The sequence below is a fragment of the Electrona antarctica genome, assembly GCF_951216825.1.
Source record: "Electrona antarctica genome assembly, chromosome: 19".
NCBI classification, from domain to species: domain Eukaryota; kingdom Metazoa; phylum Chordata; class Actinopteri; order Myctophiformes; family Myctophidae; genus Electrona; species Electrona antarctica.
In genome coordinates this window covers 8,184,510-8,198,862 of record NC_136800.1, presented here as the reverse complement: position 1 = coordinate 8,198,862, position 14,353 = coordinate 8,184,510, and the positions used below count along the sequence as shown (strand labels likewise).

The window sequence follows — 14,353 nt, the reverse complement described above, 5'->3', positions numbered from 1 at the left end:
CAACTGCAGATCAAGTAAGCTCAGTTAATAATAGCCTGTAATATAGCATGGCTTTTTGGCCAGACTCATATCACACTGTAATCCGCCGAAGGCATTTTATTTATTTTTTGCCAATGGCAGATTGGCGTCTGGCCACTGTGAGGCTACCATTATACAGTCTGTGCTTTGGGGGTCATCAATATATCCGTACACAGACAAATGTGTCCGTGGAAAAGACTGCGTCTTGTCCGTGGCAAATTCTAGATTTTATTTTTTTACACACCATTATGTTCTTATTTTGATCCTAAATTCATAAGACCCAATTACTGGATGTCAGTCTCCAGGTTTTCCTAAGAATATGTATTATACACTCATTTACTACGACACTATGGCATATTAGGAGTCCACTGGCACTATAGTGGTTCCCCGCAACTTGGGTCCATTTGGTTCCATTTGTTGTTGGTTCCATTTGTTATGACCATTCAGGGCCATTTCTTTATGTGTTTCTTGTAATATTATTGTCTGCTCATTTTGTATGTCTGAAAAAGAAAAAAGAAAACCAGCAGTGCACCACAAACCTATACGTTTAGACAGTTTTCTGAAAACCAAAGTTCCTTACATATAATAGTGGTTCTCTAACCTTTTCATGTCAAGGACCCCCAAAATGATATGAATTTGGCCGCGGACCCCATATCTCAAAATATTTTGTACCAGTGACCCCCAGAAACAAAGATTTGAGTTTTCTCTTTAAAATATATATTATTCAAAGATTCGTGTGCATTTTCAAGAATCTTAAAAATAGCAGATCTACAAGCGCTATGAGCTTGAATATCTGCTATTTTTGAATAAAAATAATATCAAATAATAGTCAAAGTTGTTCAAATCTAAAAGGACACAGATGCTTTCCTGGTTATATAGTATTAGCTATATTATTTATATTGTGCATTATATGAAGGCCTGAACGACCGAGACGTTGCTCAATTAAATGCTGTAAGTGAAGACTGTGCGGGATTCCATAATTTTTTTCCTACGCTTTATATTTAGTAACATATGGCAGTGGTTCCCAAAGTGGGGTCCGGGCGCCCCTAGGGGTCATTGAGGGAGTTGCAGGGGGGCCCCAGCTAAATGATAGTTAGGATGGAACCAAATGGAACCTTATGGGTCTGTAACTCAGGGAGACGGGTCCATTTGGTAACTATCTAGGGATTCTCAACGTTTTTGGCTGTCAATTGGTGTCAATTTGGGGGTCCTTGACATAAAAACGTTTGGGAACCACTGACATATGGCATACTGTATAACAAAGTGAATATAACGACGGTCACTCTCTTAATTTCAGTTAATCAAGTCCCTGAAGAAAGCCTTTGAGCCTGTGTTGACCGACGTGCGCATCGACTGGTACCTGCCCGACAACATGGAGGCTCTCCTCTCGCCCAATGAGATTCCTCCACTCTATCCAGGGAATCGCCTGATTGGCTACTGCACTCTGTACGATATGTCTATTTTTAAAGGCATACACACTGAGGTATATAACAATGCTCTATCTACCTATTCGCATTAGGCGTGCGTGCGTGCGTGCGTGCGCAAAACAGGCCATATATTAAATTGTTTTATGCTAAAACAAAAATCTAAAATAGCCAACTATTTTAAACTGATTTTTATACAGAATATAAACGAATATGACATGAAATAATAAACAACAACTAGAAAGGTCGCAATTTAAAAAGTGTGGTTGCCGCAGTGGCTGACATATGCCCCTCCCACTAATATTGCCAGCCAATTACAATGTCATGTCACCCCTGCGATCATGCGTAAGTAATTCGGAGGGGATTTATCCCCCCAAAAATATTTTTTCTGCAAGAAACGGTTACATTTCTCGCATTTGCGGCGCCCCCTATGGATGAAAATGGAATTGGACATTGGACATTCCGTTCGTGATTTGTGGCATTTTTTGTAAAATAGGCCCCTCCCACTAACCAGTTTTCATCGGAAAGGTCCAGAGATCATGTGTACCGATTTTTGTGAGATTTGGACAAAATCTGTAGGAGGAAAAGCAAAAAGTGTGTTTTGGATAAAATTCTAAATGGCGGAAAATCTATCATGACGCAAATGGGCGTGGTCTATATGGAGATGCGTCATGACCCAAGGAATCCAGGGAAAAAAATATTTTGATTTTACGACCTACGGTTCAAGAATGTTAAGCCAAAACGTAAAGTGGGCTGTTATAGCGCCACCATGAGGCCGACCGATAACATTATAAGTTAATTAATTAATTTTAGTATTTATTATGAACCTACCCTCCAAGTTTTGTAACTATAGTGCTTACAGTCTCAGAGGAAAAAATACTTGAATGTGATTTTTTGCATTTTCCCATTCATGTCAATGGGGAAATTTAATGCACGAATAAATTAATATCAATTAAACTATACAATATTTCTCTTAGCAAAATACAAGCACACCATTCTGATTTTTTCCGGTCGATTTGACATATGGCTCAAGTGCGTACAGTCAAAACTGTGGGAGGAGTAGTGCGGCAAAGTTTGTCTTACTCCAGTAAAATAATAAAGTGTATAAAGTACTATAGTCTCTTGGCCTTTTAGGGCAACCACACTAATAACTGCTTTTCTCCAGGCTGGTGGGCGGGGCTACAGGGCCACACACCGCGACTCGGCGGGCTCCGTGTTCGGCCTGTCCAATGACGACGAGCTGTCGCCTCCCCCTCCTCCCGCCTCGGACCTCCTCCTGGCCTCCACGACTACGCCTCCTGCTGCTGCCGAGGGGGAGGGAGGAGGAGGAGGAGGTAGGGATGGAGCTCGATACCCGATACCCGCAAAAACCTGATAACAAGCTTATTGAGTACATGGTATTGATAAGCTTTAATCTTATCAAGCCTGTTATGGAGCACAGCGGCCCATGACATGTTTAAACAGTCAAGACAAGAGGCGATCAAAACATAAATCTAATCACCCATGCTGGCACAAACATGTCGGTCTAAAAGTGTATTGATACCTGCCAACCAGCGCTGTCCAAAAGTAAAAATGTCAATTGCCTTCCAGCTGTAAGTAGTGTATTTGAAGGCCCTATAGTAAAATATACCGGTTCTGTTCAGAATATTTTTGTTGTCGTCTCCCGTCTTTCCACAACATAATAGAAAATGCTCGATAGTGGGCTCGATAAAAACCCAGCCTGATCAATAAGGTGCTCGTTATCAATAAAAAATAAAAAATTAATGAGCTCCATCCCTAGGAGGAGGAGGAGGAGGGGAGGCGGATCTGGAGGAGGCCTTGAGGGAGATCTCCAGGGAGATCTCCTCTGAGTTCTCCTGTGCCAAAGATGACACCGACACCACCACCGGCAGCCCAGGTCAGTGGTTCCCAAATGAATCCTTTAGCCCCGTGACACAAAAGAGAAATTAGATGTTATTTGCCCCGGAAACCCAAACTCGTGATAATGGCAAATCGGACCAATTTTTATGGGTCCCGTCATTTTTAGTTTCCAACGTTTTGTTTTTTTCCAAAAATGCAAACCTTTTCATGAATTAAAAGCAAAATGTCAATGATTTTTAACAGTAATTTCACAAAGTAATAATAAAAGAGAAAACATCCTCGCCTCTGCGTAATTTTAGCCTATATGTCGCTATATAACACCGGCATAATATTTTTGCTTTTTGTGTTGTTTTTTTGTTCGCCCTACTTGATAACAGTGTCACTATGACTATCAAAATGTGCTGTCAATATGAACACTGCTAAGTAAACGGTACTTTTCCCACCACTGCATGCTGTGGTATCAGGTGTGGATCTGGACTGGTCCAGTGACGTGAGGAAGAGGATCCAGCGGAGCTCCTACATCCAGGAGCAGTACGTTCTGACCCGCTGCTCCGTCAGCAGTGAACGCAGTCTCCTCCACTCCCACACCCACTCCCACGGCTCCTCCACCTCCGAGGCCACAGGTAGGCAATATAGCCGCAATTTGCAACACTAGACTTTCTTTGGGTTGTCTATAGATTCCGTGCAGGTGATCGTTCTTCTAAGTGTTGGAGTTTGGAGGCGCTCGTTTTCAATAACGCAACCTCCTGCTGCCCTCCCGCATTTATGTGCGATTTCAAAAGAGGTTGTATATGCAGGGCCGTGGTTACCAACGAGTGCTTACAAACTCGAACACTTGGAAAATAATCACCCGCACGGAATTTCTTGACACGGAAAGTAACTCATAACATGTCTATGGTCGATTTTTTATGAAACAAACACTTTACAGGATTTAGAAAGAGGATAATCCAAGCTTTTTGTTTTAGATTTTAGTTTGCTATTCAAGAATAGCAGATGTACAAGCTCACAGCTTGGGAACTTGTACATCTGATATTTTTTAAGGCATTTGTACAATCGGCTTAACACGATAATCACAATTATTTGTGATTATATGATTTATCGTCAAGTAAAATGTGGTTGATGGTGACTGTACTGCAGGCCTGGCCGTGGGCGGCGGCAGCAGGACCAGGCCCTTCCACTCGGAGCCCCTCCACGCCACCCCCTGCCCTGGGCTCCCTCTGCGGGACACGGGCTCCCTGCCTCAGGGCCTGGAGAGGGTGGTGGTCCCTCCTGCTCCGCAGCACAGGTCCTCCCTGTCCCGCTGGGCAGACGCCTCCTGGCAGCACAACGCCTCCGCCGAAAGCACCGACGACAGCGCTAAGAAGGTTAGAAGAAGGTCATCCGTTTTATAAAAAGTTAAAAGACCATTCAAACTCTTTCGTGTCAAGGACACGCAACATCAGTCTGATTAACAGACCATTAGTTTTAGCCCCATTTTAGTCATCTGACATTGTTTAGTCTAGTCTTAGTTGACTAAATATCAAAATATTTTTGTATTTAATATTTAGTCTTTGGTCAAATAAATGTTTGGTTCGATTGTGCAATACAGACACAGATGTATAGTTAATAAATGTCTTGTTTTAATTTTAGTATCAAATGACAAGAAATTACATGACCTAGATCCAGTGTTAACAAATTCTGATTTAGCCTTAGTCTTAGTATTTTGAATATTTTAGTAATCTGAAATTGTTTAAATATCAAAATACTTTTGGTCTTAGTCAACAACAAAATGAACACTGCATTTGGCTGCGAAACCCCATCTGAAAGAAATGTTGTGCCTCTGGAAGTGCCAATGGCAGGCTCTTTGAAACTTTGGAATGTCACGTCTGTAAAAGTGTGGAACACCTATATAGTCTGGCTATACGCGAGACTAGTGTGAACAGCCTTTGTCTTAAACACAGCGTTTTTGCCCCATGCTGCAGAATGGCCGCCTGTGCGGTGGCGAGGAGTCTCGCAGGAGGCAGAGGACGCTGGCTCGCTCCACCATGGCGGCACGGAGCTTCTCCTCCCCTCAGGGCGAGCTGGACATGCATCGCCTGCGGAGGGCGCTAGAGAGGGTCTCTTTTGACCAGACCCTGGGGGGGAGGCTGGAGGAGAGTGACGGAGAGACGCAGCCCATCCTAAGAGGAGAGTTGTCCCGCCGGAGTCTCACCGACTCCAGTAAGTTATACTGCATCCGTCCGTCCGTCCGTCCGTCCGTCCATCCATCCATCCATCCATCCATCCATCCATCCATCCATCCGTCCATCCATCCGTCCGTCCATCCATCCATCCATCCATCCATCCATCATATTTTTGAGACATTTTAACCACACAAATCTAGTCTGGCGTACATACATACATACATACATACATACATACATAACATACATACATACATACATACATACATACATACATACATACATACATACATACATACATACATACATACATACATACATACATACATACATACATACATACATACATACATACATACATACATACATACATACATACATACATACATACATACACACTACCCTGTACACACACTTTCAATCCCATCCCATTGCTAACCTCATCGGTTCGGACCATGGTTTAGGTATGCGGTCTAGTCTAACTTGGACTCAGGGGGGTGGACGCCTCTGCCTTGCATAGTCCCCAGTGAATAGGCAGGTTGCCCTTCACTGGTAACCTTACTTTGGATTTTAAATATATTAAGGTATTGTAGGCTGGGATTTTACAAAAAAGCCCCCCTTTTAAATACATACAGACACACAGACATACATACATACTTATAAGGTATGCCATCTGGTGGCTAATGAACCAAACACACATTCTCAGAAGTTGGAGCAGTTTTAGAGGACCCACTTTTAGGCCAGTGCAACAGAGCATGCTTTTGCCTTTTTTAAAACCTTACCCATTTTAACCAAATACATACATACATACATATCCGATTGGACTTACTTGACATGGAAATGTTTAAGAACCCCTGATCTATGTCTAATAATCTCATGCACCTACCTATTTCTTTTATAGTCCTACTAGACCCCAGGAAATTACATGTGGCCACAAAAGATCATGGGATCTATTGAAAGTTAAGGGGGAGGTGACAAACTGACGATTGAACCTACGACACACAGTATGGCAGCCCCCTAGGTTCCAGGTGTTGGTACAGACACACAGAAAAAAAACTACTGTGGCCAGATGTAATTTCCTGGGGTCTAGTAGGACTATAGTATAGTAAACAATTATGAAATCGCGTTAGCCGATTTTATCAGACACATATGACGTAAATTCTCCATTCATTGTCAATGACATTTAATGTTTGTGTTAGGACAAAGATCTACACTATAGCTGAATATAGGAGGGGCTAGCGCCGCTCAAAAAGCTCGGATTCAGGGCTCTGAAAGCATAGGCCTGATCAGTGGGAAAATGGGATTTATAGGAGAGCTTTGTCTGAGGACCTCAAGTTGTGCTTAAACTGGGACATAAATATGGCTCGAGTAGGTGGGAGATGTAGGAGGGGGCAAAACTAGAGATGGCCTTGTTGACTTATTGATCCACCCGACACCAGTGTGTGTGTGTGTGTGTGTGTGTGTGTGTGTGTGTGTGTGTGTGTGTGTGTGTGTGTGTGTGTGTGTGTGTGTGTGTGTGTGTGTGTGTGTGTGTGTGTGTGTGTGTGTGTGTGTGTGTGTGTGTGTGTGTGTGTGTGTGTGTGTGTGTGTGTGTGTGTGTGTGTGTGTGTGTGTGTGAACCCTCCTCAGACGGGCTGCTGTTCCCCGCCTCCCCTCTGGACTGGGACAGTTTCACGGACCCCCAGTACCTGTTCGCGGCCGCCGCGCCCCCGGACCCTCCGCCGGGCCACTGCCGCGCCCTCATCCACGGCCTGCTGGGGGGCCGGGCGCTGTCCTGGGACGTCACCGTGGACCTGGGACACCTCTGGACCCCCGAGGGGCAGGGGGGAGGAGGAGGAGGTGGAGGTAATTAAAAACATATGAGACTTTGACAGCACATTTTGATGTGGTTTTAGTCTTTTTTCTAGTACAATTCCCTTTGGTTTTAGTCATACTATTTCAGTCATCTGAAATGGGTTTTCATTTAGTTTAATTGTAAAACGCGGCCGTTTAATTGATAGAATTGTAAAACGAGGCCGTTTGACTGATAGAATTGTAAAACTAGGCCGTTTGACTGATATAATTGTAAAACGCGGCCGTTCGACTGATAGAATTGTAAAACGCGGCCGTTTCATTGATAGAATTGTAAAACGCGGCCGTTTGACTGATATAATTGTAAAACGCGGCCGTTTCATTGATAGAATTGTAAAACATAAACATAAACTGAGTTGCAAATCGAGTGGCAAAACTTTTCTGCTTGTCCGGGTGTGATGATGATGTCATGCGCATACCCTCTATACTAGCAGATCTACAATCTCACAACACGTCACACTGCAAGCTTGTAGATCGGCTATTTTCAGAGCATGACACCTGCACACAACCAAGCATGAAAGGACTTATCTTAGTTCTGCTGGATCGCTTCTCTACTATGGCATCCACTTTCAACACCCACTTAATTATCTAGCTACTGTAGCAGTGCAACTCATTGTAATGACAATGCCCTGTTTTTCTTTTCTTTTTTTCCTTGTGTCTTTGTGTTTTTTTTTCTTTTCTTTTTTTTTTCTTTTTAAAAGAAAATCCTTAATGTCTGTGTCTTTTGTCTTCTGAAAAATTAATATGAATATAACATATTCATAGAAGAAGGAGAAGAAGGAGAAGAAGGAGATGGAGGAGGTGGAGGAGGCGAGTCCTGGGAGGAGATCATTCACCAGCTCACCGCTCGCTCCGTTATCAGAGACTTTGAGAAGATGGCGGAGAAGGAGAACGACATCGAACACGGTGAGCGCAGGATTCGGATGTCGAATCTGCAACGTCTCCAACATTTTCGGAATCCAATTAACCACTTAAGCCCTATTCAAACAAGCCCAAATTTATGAAATCAATGAATTACCATCTGCATTATTATCTGCGGGGGTCCGCTATAACTGCCTCTGCAGGCGGAACTATTGTGTTCTGAGTCGTTCGTTTATATCGGACATATTTGCGGTGCGCACATACATCAGACTTTTCACAATGGTTTTACATTTTAGAAAATATCTGGACATATTAGGAAAAAAATCTAATATCTGTCTGAAATTGTCATTTTAATATCAGGAAATATTTTCAATATAAACAAATGTTTTTGGGGAAGAAAGGTAAAAAATAAAACTTATATTTTCCACAAAAACAGGTCCATGACCCAAAATGGATTCGTGAGTGACAGCGCCTCCTGTTGTTGTGGTGCATAAAGCGCGGTGCTTCTTTTCCCCCACAGGGCCGGCTAAGCGGTTCCGCATGAAGGCCATCCAGACCAGTAAGAGTTGTAACATCATCTGCATGTACACTGCCTTCAAGGCCACCGGGGGCAGCAGCAACACCAGCAGAGACCTGCCCGACGGCAGCGGCGAAATCAAAGCTACAGGTGTGTGTGTGTGTGTGTGTGTGTGTGTGTGTGTGTGTGTGTGTGTGTGTGTGTGTGTGTGTGTGTGTGTGTGTGTGTGTGTGTGTGTGTGCGCGCGCGCGTGCAAAAACTGCTAAAATATTGATGTCATGGCCCAGACGGGCTGCTGAGCCAGCCTGATGGCATGCCGCGGGTTCAACTCCCGATCCCGACGGCCTTTGCCGCGTGTCTTCCCCCCCATATCTCTCCCCATTTTCCTGTCTACTTTCAACCTATCAATAAAGGCAGAAAAAGCCAAAAATATATCTTCAAAAAAATATCTATTGATGTCCTCACAAGTATAGTAATACGTGTGTGTGTGCAATACGTGTGTGTGTGCGCGTGCGTGTGTGTAGGGGTGCGTTTGGGGAACAGGAGGAGCTCTCAGTCAGGCAGCAGGAGACAGAGGGCCTACTCTGTCGGTCTGGGTCGCCGTCGCTCCAGTAAAGACAGCGAGGAGACAGAGGACCTCTGGAACTCCACAGGTATAGACGCTAGCACCACCTAGTGGCCGCACCATGCAGTTCATATTAACACGAAAAGTAACATAACACATGTACTTGGCACAGAAAGTTATATTGTAACCCAGTGGTTTTCAACCAGCTGGTCCAGGGACCACCAGTGGTCCTTGACGGGTTCCAGGTGGTATTTGTGGAATTGTGGACAAAATCTTGTCCAACGACAACTAAATATTCATTCGTTTTGGGTCTGCGAGGCTAAATCTCATCAAATGGTGGTCCGTGGCTCAAATGCAGAATAAATAATGGGCCTTGATATGAATGAAATAGGTTGAAAACCACTGTTGTAAGTGATATGCTGTTTATTTGAAAGAGATGTATTTAAACTGGCAAGATACTTGGAGAAAGCCTGGGACATGAGGGATAGAAGCAGCCAGTAGGAGATATGTACCCTATAGTTTTTGTTTTGATTGTTTAGTTCTGTAGGTATGTTGTACTGTATGTGATCAGCAATACCAGTAACCAGTGTATAAAAAACATTTATTTTTGAATATTGTAAGTATATTTGAGATGGTGTCGTATAGTCCAGTGGTTCCCAAATCGTGTCATGTCAAGGACCCCCACACTGACACTCATTAGCCTGCGGACCCCCACACTGACACTCATTAGCCTGCGGACCCCCACACTGACACTCATTAGCCTGCGGACCCCCATTTGAAAATAAATGCCAAGGAAGCCCCATAAGAGAAGATTTTTACGGCTCTGGCAGTGATTTTCACCGATTTTAATTTCAAGGACCCCCAGGTTTACCTGAATTAGGCTACGGACCCCCATTTAATGGCATTTCTATCTCTGGGACCCCAATGTATATTGTAAAATCAAAGTTAATTTAACTCTGAGAGTGTACAAATACACACTCTCATTCTCACTATAAGGTTCCATTTGGTTCCTAATTATCATTTAGCTGGGGACCCCCTGGAACTCTCTCAAGGACCCCTATAGTCATATGAGGCCACGAGTAAATGGCATGACACTTAATAAAACCATTCATTCATTCATTCATTCATTCATTTATTCATTCATAACTTTTTGAATGACTTAACATACAGTACCTTTTCAAAGTAACGTCCCCATAACAACACAGATCGTGCGTCATTATTGTGCTGTTATTGTTGCCCTTTCCCCTCTCTCTCAGACAGGGATGTTATTGTTGTCCTTTCCCCTCTCTCTCAGACAGGGATGTTATTGTTGTCCTTTCCCCTCTCTCTCAGACAGGGATGTTATTGTTGCCCTTTCCCCTCTCTCTCAGACAGGGATGTTATTGTTGTCCTTTCCCCTCTCTCTCAGACAGGGATGTTATTGTTGTCCTTTCCCCCTCTCTCTCAGACAGGGATGTTATTGTTGTCCTTTCCCCCTCTCTCTCAGACAGGGATGTTATTGTTGTCCTTTCCCCCTCTCTCTCAGACAGGGATGTTATTGTTGTCCTTTCCCCCTCTCTCTCAGACAGGGATGTTATTGTTGTCCTTTCCCCCTCTCTCTCAGACAGGGATGTTATTGTTGTCCTTTCCCCCTCTCTCTCAGACAGGGATGTTATTGTTGTCCTTTCCCCCTCTCTCTCAGACAGGGATGTTATTGTTGTCCTTTCCCCCTCTCTCTCAGACAGGGATGACACTCCGGCCTCGCCCTGTAGCCTCACGTCTTGGGATTCCAGTAAGTGCTGCTCTTTCCTCCAAATTGCTCAGAAAAAACAACAGCAGCAATATGACTGGTGTAGTATTATTTGCGACCGTAGGTCGCATTTACTATGAAAACCTGCATCTCCCGCCCATCCGTCTGTCCGTCACCCATGCCTCCATATATGGTCATGCCTCGGGACATCATGTCTCCATCCATATATGGTCACACCTCGTGACATCACGTCTCCATATATGGTGCCTCGTGACACGTCACGCCACCATATATGGCCATTTCCATATATGAAGCTCACAACACTGACCTCATAACCCTGGATAGCCATACATGGAGAAGACTGGATCATCACCTAGATCTGCATATGGAGCCGGCTACTCTACATCTGACCTCAAACTCTTAGATCTCCATATATGGAGCTGAGCTGATCTGACATTCCATATGTTGATCCCTCCCCACCCGTCCTTCCTGTTCTGACATTCCATGTTGATCTGACCTCATCAAACCATGTACACTCAAGACATGCTCCATATATAGCCAGTACAGAATTCATTCCATATGTTGATCTGACCCCCCCCCCCCCCCATGCCAAAGCGCCAGCGATCGCCCAGCAGTCGGCCGTCTGACGTCACCCAGCCCTAAAGGGCGAGGTCGCTTCTCGCCCTCAGGGCGTATTACTGGTAATAGGTTATATCCTACTGTACTGTATGTGTACAACCGTCCCCCTGTCAGATTCAGGGGGTTGTGTAGTAGTATTATAATAGGTTATAACCTACTGTATGTGTACGACCGTCCCCCTGTCAGATTCAGGGGGTTGTGTAGTAGTATTATAATATGTTATAACCTACTGTATGTGTACGACCGTCCCCCTGTCAGATTCAGGGGGTTGTGTAGTAGTATTATAATATGTTATAACCTACTGTATGTGTACGACCGTCCCCCTGTCAGATTCAGGGGGTTGTGTAGTAGTATTATAATATGTTATAACCTACTGTATGTGTACGACCGTCCCCCTGTCAGATTCAGGGGGTTGTGTAGTAGTATTATAATATGTTATAACCTACTGTATGTGTACGACCGTCCCCCTGTCAGATTCAGGGGGTTGTGTAGTAGTATTATAATATGTTATAACCTACTGTATGTGTACAACCGTCCCCCTGTCAGATTCAGGGGGTGTCGTCTACCCTGCCACCAGCCCCTCTGCCATGTCCACTGGTCCCTCCACACGCTCTCAGCGCTCCGTGGAGAGCAGGTCCATGGAGAGCTTCTTCACCTCCAGGTTGACACACACGCACACGCATGCACGCATGCGCAAATGCACACACGCACGCATGTGCGTGCGTGCGCGCGCACACACATGTGACGGCTGCCAATTATAACAGAGACACCACAATACTTTGCCACCCTTTTTGGGCATCCCAAGTTGTTGGAACCCTCTAATGACAATAACCACAAATCAGTTTTATATATAACTACAGTACTGAGTACTGTTTCCACCACTGTAAAAAGCACACATCCATCCACATGTGTCTCTGTGCCTCCAGGTTCCCTCTGGGCAGACTGAGGTCCTCCATCTCGTCAGGAAAACAGGTTCCTCTGAAGTCTCACTGTCTGTCTGCAGAGACGGACAAACAGGCCAACGCGGAGGCTCCGGACTACCTACCTCTAGTGAGAGACACACACACACACTCACACACACACACACACACACACACACACACACACACACACACACACACACACACACACACACACATACACACACATGCCATGCCATGCCATGCCATGCCGTCTGCTCTGCTCTCCCCGTGCAGGTGCGTCTGCAGCTGGCGTCGGGAGCCTTCCTGCTGACTCAGATCTACTCGGAGCGCATCCAGATCCCGCTGGACCGCCTGAGGAGGGCGTCGCCCTACAGCCTGCACCGCAGCAGCCTCAGCCCGCCGTTCCGATGCACCTCCCCCAACGCCCCTCTCCCCTCCTCTGTCCCGCCCGCCGCCGCCAAACCCCGCGCCGGCACATCGTCGTCATCGTCACCACCCAATCAGAACGTGTGCTCTCCGTCGTCGTCCTCCTCCTCCTCCCTCATCATCAGACCGGCCCCCCCCTCGGTTCCTCCTTTCCACCACACGCCGGAGGACACGCCCCTGACTCTGGACCCCAGCAGGAGGTGGTCGTCTCGCCGTCGGGAACGAGACCCGGTCACCTCGCCCTCCTCGGACCTCCTCAGCTCTGAGGAGGGGGGTGGCTCCCCGGAGCTGCCGGCCGGCGGCCATGGGCAGGCGGACAGCGGCCGCGGCTCGGAGACGGAGGCGGGCTCTCCGGTGGACGCAGCAGTGGCAGAGTTCCAGGCAAGGTTATTATAGTTGAAGGGTCAGGACGCCCAGGATTACATTACAATTGACACAAGGGTGAAAAAATGGGTTACAAAAATCACAGGATAAAATAAATGATTATGACCCAAAATCACTTTCTTAGATTTTAACAAATACAATTGTGTCCTTTGTGATAGATATCAATGCACAATTTGCTCATAGGCTTCTGGTTTCAGAGCGTTCTGCTGTTTTTGTATTTCTGTGTATTTCCAGGTTTCTGTAGAAAAATATTTGCCACCACTCGTAGATATGCCTACGTCACGTTGCAGTAATCGAACACATTGAGCAATGTCAACACATGATCAATTCTGATAAAATAAACGATGAGGGCGGGCCTATATATATATGGCTAGTGTGTTTTGTAATAATAAAAGTCTACAAAGTAACGTTCATGTAATTGTATTGTAGTGGAGTAAAAGTACAATATTTGCCTCTGGGATATAGTGCAGATTAGCACAGCACTAACATTAAATGTACTTAATTACTGCTATAATTGGTGTGTGTTCCAGGGGAGTGGCGGGCAGGCCCAAGGGGACCTGGAGGGCTCGAGCTGGGCCACGGCCGTGGCCCTGGCCTGGCTGGAGCACCGCTGCGCTGGGTACTTCATGGAGTGGGAGCTGGTGGCGGCCAAGGCCGACTTCTGGCTGCGCGGCCAGGAGCTGCCGGAGGGCGTGGACCTGGCCGGCCTGAAGGGAGCCGCCCGGCAGCTGTTCCTGCTGCTGCGCCACTGGGACGAGAACATCCAGTTCAACATGCTGTGCTACAACCCCAACAACATGTAACATACGTGTTACAACTATAAGGTTGGGAGGACCGGCTGGAACACGTTCTTTTTCTCAGACCCGGTTCTGAGATTGAAGAACCAGGAATCTGTTTCCTAGGGAAAGAACTACTATGTTATATAAATTATGTCTATATAATTTATGTTCCGTTGTGCAAAATCATCATTTAGAAATATATACTGTAGCATTTT

The 14,353-nt window shown here is 45.5% G+C and overlaps 1 protein-coding gene across 3 annotated transcripts in view; it reads left to right on the top strand.

The window, feature by feature from the left end:
• The window catches only part of vwa5b2 (von Willebrand factor A domain containing 5B2), a 36,030-nt gene extending 21,739 nt beyond the window's left edge, over window positions 1–14,291 (top strand). For all 3 annotated transcript variants that reach the window (XM_079529856.1, XM_079529855.1, XM_079529857.1), the window contains 15 exons: window positions 1,316–1,501; window positions 2,608–2,776; window positions 3,223–3,339; window positions 3,767–3,925; window positions 4,440–4,666; window positions 5,264–5,501; window positions 7,094–7,309; window positions 8,081–8,221; window positions 8,697–8,843; window positions 9,218–9,346; window positions 10,979–11,029; window positions 12,173–12,287; window positions 12,553–12,676; window positions 12,823–13,361; window positions 13,895–14,291. In XM_079529856.1, coding sequence (XP_079385982.1) covers window positions 1,316–1,501; window positions 2,608–2,776; window positions 3,223–3,339; window positions 3,767–3,925; window positions 4,440–4,666; window positions 5,264–5,501; window positions 7,094–7,309; window positions 8,081–8,221; window positions 8,697–8,843; window positions 9,218–9,346; window positions 10,979–11,029; window positions 12,173–12,287; window positions 12,553–12,676; window positions 12,823–13,361; window positions 13,895–14,162 — 2,826 coding nt within the window. In that variant the 3' untranslated portion in view covers window positions 14,163–14,291. The remainder of the gene's footprint in view (window positions 1–1,315; window positions 1,502–2,607; window positions 2,777–3,222; window positions 3,340–3,766; window positions 3,926–4,439; window positions 4,667–5,263; window positions 5,502–7,093; window positions 7,310–8,080; window positions 8,222–8,696; window positions 8,844–9,217; window positions 9,347–10,978; window positions 11,030–12,172; window positions 12,288–12,552; window positions 12,677–12,822; window positions 13,362–13,894) is intronic.
• Window positions 14,292–14,353: the final 62 nt, after the last annotated feature.